Genomic DNA, 9,736 nt, shown 5'->3' with positions numbered 1-9,736 from the left:
TGCGGTGCGCGGGGAGTGCGGGGCCCCGCGGTGCAGGGCCCGGGGCCGCGCGGCCTCCGGAAGCGAGGGGGCGCTGTGCCAGCGCGGGCGCCGTGCGGGGCGGGCGTCGCTCCTTCCTGCCCGCGAAGTGCGGCCACCATGGCGCGGAATGTGCTGTGAGTAGTGTCGCCGCTGGGGCCGGGGCCGGGTGGGCGCGGGGCCGCGGACCGGAAGCGGGAACGGCTGGCGTCCCCGCAGTGTCCCCGCGGCAGGCCCTGGCTGTCAGTCACAGCCCGCGCTAGACCCCGACCGTCCGAGTCCGTGGCACCCCAGGCCCAAGACCCCAGCCAGAAGTCTAAGCAGGAAACACGTGCGCGGTGCGCACGTGACTCTGGATGGGCCCTGTCCGCGCTCTGCTAACGAGACTGCGGCGGGGGGAGGTTCAATGGAGGTGGGGTCGGGGATCCACAGAGCTGGGGAGAAGACTGCAGGGGTTGCACACATGTGACGTCACTGTAGACTCTGGAACCGGGGCTGGGAACAAGGCTCTCAGCACCAGGGCAGTGTGAGGCAAGACCAGCGTTGGTCCCAGGGTGCTCAGCCCCTGGCTTTGGAGGGAGCTGGTGGGACCCACTTGTCGGGGGGTCCTGCGGGGTGCATCACAGATGAGACCCGAGCCTGGGAGGCAAGGCTGGTCACGAGCCCTGGCGGCGAGGACAGAGGAGCAGAGTTCTACTGGAGATAGGCTAACTTCAGGGTGTTTGTAAAACGTAGACGGTAGCAGTTAAGGGAAAGGACATCGAGGCCCCGGTGAGGGGTGACGGGGACCCTGATGTGGCTGTGGGCAGTAGGGTTTCCAAGCTGGAGTCAGCAGCTTAGGGATGGGGCCTGGCAGTCAGTGTAGGACAGGCCTGGACAGAGGCCCCAGTCCCAGAGCCTCAGAGATTGGGGATTCAGTGACGCACTCCACCACCCTTTTTCCACCATTAAGGAGATGCCCCAACTTTACCCTCGCTGTGCCACAGTTGGGCACTGTGGGGAATGTAAGGCCCCCTTGGGTAACACAGTTGGCCCCGACTGATAGTAAATCAAGGCTCCTTCTTTCAGGGCCTCTCCTGGACCTCCTTGCCTCCTGTTCCTGTGGGCATGGAGCCCAGGGTCCTGCCTACAAGGCATCATTGGTGGCCTCTATAGCGCAAACTTGGCCCTCTGGCCTGGCCACAGTGTATGAACTTGGTCACTGGACAGTCACTATGAGCCACTGAGCTAGGTAAAAGCTTAGCCATGGGGACCTGCCTCTGAGGGGCCCATCAGGGTGCACAGAGCCGTCTTGCCAGCCCTGAGGCTCCTCTGGTGCTCCCTGGCCTTAGGGAGCCAGTGTGCCTGTTCCCAAAGTTAGATCATCATAGAAGGGCTCACAGAGTATTCCAACATGAGGCTGGATGCTGCCAGGTGTGGGCCCTCATGGTGTGCTTCATGTTGATCAGAGACTCTGGGTAATCCTGTATACCTACCCTCCCCCTGGGCACCATAGACCATGCACCCCTATAGAGATTCCACAGACTTCAAGCGGCTCTTCCCCTCCTGCATGTCTACCCAGCTGGGCTGTGAGGTGTGTAAGACCACCAGGCAGAGATTCTGTTTTGGTTGTCTGCAGGCGTGAGGATGGTGGGGAGCAGCGGCCATTGGAGCCCCTTACCTCTGTCTACCAGTTTAAGTGGTTTGGGGGTCCAGGAAGGTGTTGCCAGCATGTAGCATCCTGTGTTGGAAGCACTGCCTTCCCCAACCCCCAGCCTTCACAGAAAGTGAGGCCCCTCCTGTGTGGGGGGAGACAGTGGGGCCCTTCTCCCTGACTGCAGACACAGAAACACACACAGAACTGGGGGGTCTTGGGTCTGCTCTCTTGGGGGGGGGGTGACACTCAAATTGAATGCCACCACCAGCCTGTTTGTGGGACCCTCCTGCCCTTTATCCCTCACTCCTTCCTGAACTGGGAAAAGTGCCCTGCTACCATGCCACACCCAGAGCGTCAGTTCCAGTTTCTGTAGCTGCTCTTTGGTTCTTTCTGCAGGCCTGTGTAGCTACCTACAGTCGTAGCACAAGCCTCTGCACCCCTGAGGTGGTGCTGGGGGACCTGCCACCCACCCTGGTCAGACCACGCAGTGGGAACAGGCTCTGGGACCACACACTCACGCACACCTGCCCCCAGCCTCTCTTGGCCCTGCTGATGTGAGTGGGTGCGTTCGCCTGCCACACTGTGTGTGTATATAACAGGCCCCAATCTCCCCTGAGCAGATACCCCCTGTACCAGCTGGGCGGCCCCCAGCTCCGAGTGTTCCGAACTAACTTCTTCATCCAACTGGTGCGGCCTGGCACGGCCCAACCTGAGGATACTGTACAGTTTCGGATCCCCATGGAGTAAGTAAACCCTAAAGGAATTTGGGGGCTGGGGAGCACTGTCTTGGAATGTGGGTCCTGGCATGTTTCTTAGCTTGGCTCCCCTTGGTCAGGCTCTTCCTCCTGTGGAGAGACCTGGGGCTGTTCTGCTTGCTCGGTGGATGGTGGAAGGGCCTGGTGTCTGCAGAGCTTCAGGGAGCAGGGCCACTCTTGGCTGGTTTCCTGGCTCACCCTCCACCTGGGGATAGCTTAACTGAGAGCCTGAGATTTGTCGAATTCTTGCCTCAATCCTCTTCCCAGGAAAGGCGTCCCCGGAGGCTCGGTTGGGAGCATGCTGAGATTTACAGGGCTTCGAGAATGTCAGTCTTGACTTCTTTGCCTCACTCTGCCTGAGATCCACAGTCCCTTAACCTGAGCTGCCTGATACTGCTCTGAGTCCAAAAAGTCTCACGAACCAGCTCAAGATAGGGCAAAGGGTGGGGAGGGGACAGGAGTAGGTCTCTGTAGATGCTGGGTCAGGTCCATCCAGCCTTATAGACAAGGCTGAGGAGGCCTTACAGCTGAGATAACCAGGGCTGTGTTGAATGTAAATGTGGGCTTCACCCACCAAGTCCTTGCCAGTCCTGTGTGGCAAGTGCCTCCTAGGCCAGGATAACAGGTTTCTAGTCAGGCAGGAGCTCAGGCTGGAAGTAGACAGCACCCTACAGCCCAGGGTGAGGAGAGGGATCAGGTTGACTAGGCTGATAAGTCACACTGCTGGGGCTGGAGAGACGGCTCAGCGGTTAAGAGCACTGACTGCTCTTGCAGAGGACCTGGGTTCGATTCCCAGCACCCACATGGTGGCTACGAACCGTCCTTAACTCCAGTTCCAGGGGAATCCGAAGTCCTCTTCTGACCTCCGCGGCATTGCATGACATGGGTGCACTCACATACATGCAGGCACTACACTCATACACATAAAATAAAAATAAAATATTTTTTAAAAGTCACAGTGCCAATGCCCTGCATTGCCCTGGTGTCTGGAGAGAAACAGCTCTGGGGCTGAGGTCTGCCTAGTCCCGTCTGACTGAGGCTACGGCAGGACCCTCACCGTTACCCTTGGTCGGGTTTCTGTCTTGCTGGGCTTAGTCTTGTTTTCTTTCTGCTTAACCCAGGATGACCAGGGTGGACCTCAAGAATTACCTTGAGCATATTTACAACGTGCCTGTAGCTGCCGTCCGCACTCGGGTACAGCACGGTGAGTGCCTGTGCTGGTGGTGGCCCTCTAGGCCGTAGCCCCATGCCGCTCCATGGTGTCTCTGGACTCATCGTTCATGAGAAGAAATGGAGGCACAGGGGGCTTGTTGGAGACTTGGCAGAGTCACATGGGGTCCCATGGCAGGACTGGCAAGATCCGTCCTGAAACCTGCCACAAGCCCCATCCTTTGTAGCTCAAAGAAGGTCCCCCTTGTTTTCGGCTACAGCCCTTAAACATTCTCTGCTCCCTTGAACCAGTTTCTCAGCCCTCAGCTGGTCTCTACTAGGTACCTACAGTCCCCTCCTCTGGTCAGCCCTGACCGGGCCTGTGAGTGGCAGAGCCAGTGGCCACAGCTGGCTGCCAGTGCCATCCTCTGAGAAATCCCTTTCCAGGAATTCATATTTCTCCAGTGAGCAAACAGATCCCTCTTATTCTTTTAAAATCTATTTTGTTATTTCTGGTTTCAAAGGTTGTTTTTACTTAAGCAGAGAGACTGGTTTCAGGCTCTCACTGTGAAGGCTCAGAACACTCCTGGTGCTCGGCCTGCCATGCAGTGTCCCCCTGGGTGATTGATGGGGGCTGGGCTGATCCCCTGTGCCTCTTTGGAAGGTGGTTTTGGATTGTGGGGCTGGTCCGGGGCTCAGAGCTGAGGCAGGGTCCGTTGCCCCCCCCCCACAGGTTCGAATAGGAAGAGAGACCACAAGAACGTAAGAGTCAAGAAACCCGACTACAAAGTGGCCTACGTGCAGCTGGTGAGTGAGCCCAGTCCTACCTCTGTTTTTCGTCACATCTGGGTCCTGGGGCTGTTTGTGCAATGTTTTCCACCTCACTGGGGCCCAGACCTGGAGACCTGGGGAGGGAGGAGGAGCCCAGGTCCCAGATTACCTCTGCAGAGCTCAGTAAGTCCGAAGGCAGTTGCTCATTCTGTGTTAGAGTCCCATGCCCAGCCTGGTGTTGGTGACAGCAGAAACCAGGGTCTGAGCATAGATGGCCAGGGCTCTGTGATGACCTGGCTTTGTTCAGTTCCAGTGCCTGGTGCAGAGTTGAGTTCCCTCAGAAGTCCACTCCAGGGTGAGGGGTTCCAGACCTGCGAGGCACAGTTCTGGTGTTACATTCCATCAGCCCTAACACCGATCGCTGGACTACAGGCACCAAACCTCAGCCAGAGGAGGTCGAGGGGTTTTTGTAAATGTCGATTCCGGCCGGGGGAGCTTGCCGGTGGGGGCATCATAGCCCTCATTTACTGCAGTTTCACAGAGGAAGGTGAACATGCTGTTTGGCAGCTACAGATGCCAGATCTGAGCTCAGTTGGGGTCTGGGAGAGGGAGCAGACCTTTATTCACTGAGACCCAGACTTGCCAGGAGAGATCCACATTGTAAAGCATGTGCTCTCTCCTGGTCCATCTTTAAGACCAGACGTCAGGCAGCCAGTGCCCCGGGGCTTCTCAGTCTCCAGGCAGAACCCCCTCTGGCGTCCGTGGCCTTGGCCTCTGTGGCCTCTGTGAGGTCTTTCAGGGAAGGCTCCCCCATGGCCGGGTCCATTAACTAGTCCCACTGCTTGAAACCCACATGGGGTTCCTCTGGTTTCTCCAGATTCGATGTAAACAGCCCTCCAGGGAGCCCAGTGGCCTGGCCAGCCGCTAGATGGCAGTCATGCTGTTGGGAACGTGCCTCCCACGGGGCCTGGGCTGGAAGGCTGTTTGTTCAAAGATCCAGGGAGGGAGACAGCTTTTCCAGAAAAGAGCCTCAGTTCTAAACTGGGCCAATATTTGCTGTACATAAAATCAGCCAGTACAGGTGAGAAGGCCCTGTGGAGGCCTGTGTGTGCGCTCTGGGTGTCGAATCCCTGTGTGTGCTCCCTGGGTGTCGAATCCATCCATCCATCTCTGTCATGGCCTGCGGGGCGACATCCCACAGTAGCATTTACCACGAGTCGCCTCAGAGGCAGCTATGGTTACAAGTGGCTTTTGAGTCATCTGAGCCCCTCCATTTTCCCCCCTGAGCCCCACCTCAATCATGAAAGCTAAACTCAGCCGTGCTTAGATCTGGCGTCTGCAGCTGCCTTACGGCACGTTCATCTTCCTCTGTGAAATCGTGGTAAAAGGGGGCCCGTCGTGTCCCCACCGGCAAGCCTCCCCCAGCAGGAATTAAAATTTGTAACGCCCCCCCCCAACTCCAGCCAAGAAACGGCTCGTTCGGGACTTTCCCGCTGCGTCTGCAGAGGCCTGCTTCTGTCCTCGAGTCTGTGTCCTTTGTGGGGGGTGGCTTCTGGTAACTGCATTGTGAGGCTTGGGAAGGGGCATCTAGAGAGACAGATTATACCATGGTGTTCATTGTGACTTGTGGAAGGGGAAAGGCGGGTCCCTCTTGGTGGGCGTCCACATTTTTCTTCTGACAACCTGATAAACATCTCTTTGGCCCTGGGTTGGGAGGGAGCCTTTGCAAGCCCTCAGTCACCCACATAACAAAAAGAGCATTGACCGTGTTTACACGGCAGCATTTGACAGAGGGGTGCATACAGGCCGTGAGCCCTGGGCTCCGGAGCAGCTGCTGTGGGCAGGCACGGTCCAGCCCGACAATGGCCTGCGAGGCCCTGGGATTACTGGAGTTGGGACTGGCTTTCCCCTCTCCTCCTGACCTCTTCTCCTTTCCTGTTTGGGGCCCTCTGAACCGGCTCTCCCTCGTTGGAGGGTGGGAGGTTGCACTTTTTAAAGGTATGAGGTGATTATCTCTAGAGAGTATTCCCAGGGAAGCCACCTGGCCCCTTGCTGGCTGCCTTCGCTGTTTCTCAAGCTCCTGCATGAGCCATCTTTGTGCCTGCATGTTCAAATGTCACTTTGAGCCCCTGTGGCCATGAAATCAGCTGTTTCCATGCGATGGGTGGTCAGCGCTCTCTGTCTGTCTCTCTCTGGCTTTGGAGGCAAGAGTCTCATATAAGCCAGGTTGGCCTTGAACTTCTGTGTAGCCAAGGAACATTTTGACCTTCCGAGCCTCCTGCTTCCACCTCCCCAGTTGCTGGGCTTGGAGTTAATGCACCACCACAGCCAGTTTATGTGGTGTTAGGGATGGAACCTGGGGCTCCCTGAATGCTGGGCAAACACTCTACCAACTGAGCTACATCCCCATGCACGAAGCAAGAGACTTTGCGGGCCTAGTGTCACCACTGACGGCACTGACTAGGGCAGCCCAGGTTGCGAGTTCCCTGTGTCCCCGTGTGGAGGCTGGGGGCTTGGTCCTTCTGTGCCCCTCCCCCTCCTGTCTCTGGCTGCTTGGCAACAGCAGCAAGTGAGCCGCCCAGCCACGTATCTGCTTGGGGCCTGCAGAGTTGACGGCCCTCCCCCTCCCAGGGCCTTCACTGGTGCTGGCCCACGTGCTTGGGGCCCCAGGCTGGGACGTGGCCATGCTGACACACTGTGAACTTCTAGTGAAAGACGTAAAAGCAGTTAATTTGAAAAGCCGGTCTTGATTTATAGACTGCTGCATATGTAGGTTTCTGTGTACGTTGTGTGCGTTTCATTTGCCAAGTTCGGAGCCTGGAGGAGGGCAGCCTTTAATGTGGCTGAAGGCCTTTAGATATTTTGGATGGAAAAAGTTTTAGCATGGCACCAGACGTCATTTGTGTCCTGTTTTCTGCGCCTAGTTCCTGCCCCCAGTTCCACTGGCTGCCGCCTGGTGAATGGGCCTTTGCTGGGCTGCTTTTAATGAGCCCCAGGCTGGTGCAGACCCACAGTAAAGAGATAATGTCTGTGAAAAGAGCCATTGTCCCTATAAAACACAAACACATACACACACATACACACACACTGGTAGATAAAGGTGGGGGGGGCTTGTGTCCAGTAAGGTGTATGTTTGCCCTGCAGGGACCCTGACCAGAGAAACTGGTGGCTCATCTTTCTCTTTTAGGGTTCAGGGTCGCAGGTAACTAGCCACTGAGTCACCGGAGAACTGGATGGAAAAGGTGCTACCTCGGAGCTCTGAACTAGGCCCCGCTTCTCTCCCTAGGCGCACGGGCAGACTTTCACCTTCCCAGAACTTTTCCCCGAGAAAGAGTCCAGTTCTGTGGAGCCTTACCTGGAGGAGAAGCGGCTGCAGGAGCAAAGCCAGAGCCGCGACCCCTACCGTGCCGATGTCCCTTCCTGGTTTGGCCTGTGACCCGTGATAGAGCAGACAGCAGGGCCACAGACCCAGTGGGCAGAGTGGTTCCAACAGCCCAAATAAAAGTCCTCTGTGCAGAAAGAATTGGACCGTTCTTTCTGTCTAGAGCCTCGGGGTCTCTGACACATATGTTGCTACAGGCCTAGGGGGTCTGGGAGCCTGAGGCCAGGCCGCCATCCCAGGCTTCTCTCTGGTTGGGGTGAGTCTTAGAGACAGCAGTATAGACATTCACGTTTGACAGCTCGAACTCAGGGTGCTGAGGAGGAAGAGGCCGGGTGGCTCTGCGAGAGCCCTGGGAAACAGTCCTAGGTCCCGGCTCCCACTGAGGGGGACCTGGGAAGGAAGCCTCCGTCCAGACAGATTTGTGTGTGGTTCAGCTGGCAGGAAGGACCAGAGGGGGATGGTGAGCAGGCAGGAAGGGCGTGGAGACGTGAGGGGAGCAGAGCAGGTCTGCAAGCTCCAGGGCCCGAGTGCTGCTGCCTGTCCTCTGCATCACAGACCCCCGCCTCGTTCTCCTCATGTACCCCAGAGGATCTCCGCTCTCACCTGAAGCCCTGACAGCCACACCCAGAGCCCACGCCTGGCTCTGGGCCACCAGGCCCTGCCCAGTCTGCAGGAGCTGGTCAGAGCTGCAGAGCTTCCCGTCCCTCTGGGGCAGTCCCGTCCTTGCCCTGTACTCCTAGGGTAGGTTGGCCAGTAGGTCCTCCAGGACCCAGAACTGAAGGCAGCACCTGGTTTAGCTTTAGTGCTGCTTACAGCACATCTTCCTGCTTAGCCGGTTAAGTCGGGGGTTTCCAGCCCCATAGCCCACAGGTCTTGTTTCAGAAAGGAGGAGCTGGGGCCTGGGCTGCCTCTTCACTCCCTTTCCAGGCCATGGTTTGATGGGAAAGGTCCACCCTGACGTGTTGAGCAGAGCCCTTGTGCTGAGGGCCCAGTCAACTTGTGTCTGGCTTCTGCTTTGGGGGGAGAAGCGGCTAGCTACCCAGCCAAGAATGGGCAGTGGGGGCCCCTTACAACATGGGCAAGTTGGGTACCCAGCACACCTTGACTCACACAGCGGACAGGGCCGCCTCAGTTCACCATGAACATCTTGTCTGTCTGTGAGGCTCCAGCCGTGTCCTCTAAACACAAGAGCCACTGGGTACACATGGATGCACAGGTTTACAGCAGGGTTTTGTGCTTGCCACTGAGCCTGGCCCTCAGACCCCACATAAAAGTGGGAGGAGAGAGCAAACTCCACAGTGTCCTCTGAGCGCCACACATGCATGGCACACACATCCACACACAGCATGCACTTACACATACAATAATATACCAAGATTTTCAAAGGAGAAAAGTCCCACGAACTATTAACTACATTGACTAGACCGCCATGCCCCAGAGGTGTGTAGCGATTGAATGTTGATGCCTGAGTTCACAAACCCAGTCTATGGCCATGTGTGCATGTGTGATATTGTATATCTTTGTGTCCGTATGTCTGTGCAGTTCAGTGTATGTGTCTATAAAGGAATGTTTGTCCCCTTGTGTTGAGAGTATGTCTGCATGTTAGTGTCCGAGTGTGCAATTGTGACTGTGTCTCGCTGTGTGTAATTGTGTCTGTGAGTGTGTGGTTGTGACCGTGTGTGTCTGATGGTATGATTGTGTATCTGTGTGAGAGGTCCTTGGTGTGTCAGGGTGTATGTCTGTCTAAGCATGTGTGTGTCTTTAAGTGTGTGACTGTGTCTGAGTTGAGTATCTGGGTGTGGAGGTTTGATTCTAAAGAGAGGTTGCCTAGAGATCTGGGGAGCAGTCGTGAGGGCAGTGTCCTGTGAAGAGCCCAGTCACACTACAACGTGGCCATGTGGGTCCGGGCCCCCACCTCTGGGCCCCCGCCTCCCTGGGTTTGGAATCCCAGCTCTGCAATGTGGCTCTGCTGTGGGGTCTGAGCAGGGTCTGGGGCCCCCTGAGATGGAGCCAGAGCTGGGCCCC

The 9,736-nt window shown here is 56.9% G+C and overlaps 1 protein-coding gene across 4 annotated transcripts; it reads left to right on the top strand.

The window, feature by feature from the left end:
• The first annotated feature begins 6 nt into the window (after positions 1 to 6).
• Positions 7 to 7,852, top strand: Mrpl23 (mitochondrial ribosomal protein L23). 4 transcript variants are annotated; one of them, XM_029566520.1, is made up of 6 exons: positions 7 to 155; positions 2,275 to 2,397; positions 3,531 to 3,613; positions 4,292 to 4,365; positions 7,517 to 7,531; positions 7,616 to 7,852. In XM_029566520.1, exons 1-6 carry the CDS (start codon positions 139 to 141, stop codon positions 7,763 to 7,765), a joined length of 462 nt encoding a protein of 153 aa, XP_029422380.1. In that variant the 5' UTR covers positions 7 to 138; the 3' UTR covers positions 7,766 to 7,852. The 4 variants fall into 4 exon arrangements, with proteins under 4 accessions (XP_029422380.1, XP_008837432.1, XP_029422379.1 ...); XM_029566519.1 differs by lacking the exon at positions 7 to 155 and adding an exon at positions 474 to 1,591; XM_008839210.3 differs by lacking the exon at positions 7,517 to 7,531.
• The last annotated feature ends 1,884 nt before the right edge of the window (positions 7,853 to 9,736 follow it).

This window comes from Nannospalax galili, unplaced genomic scaffold, assembly GCF_000622305.1.
Source record: "Nannospalax galili isolate Female #2095 unplaced genomic scaffold, S.galili_v1.0 scaffold1639, whole genome shotgun sequence".
Lineage (NCBI taxonomy): Eukaryota > Metazoa > Chordata > Mammalia > Rodentia > Spalacidae > Nannospalax > Nannospalax galili.
The sequence above is the reverse complement of the archived record's forward strand: the minus strand, read 5'-3'. Positions and strand labels throughout refer to the sequence as shown.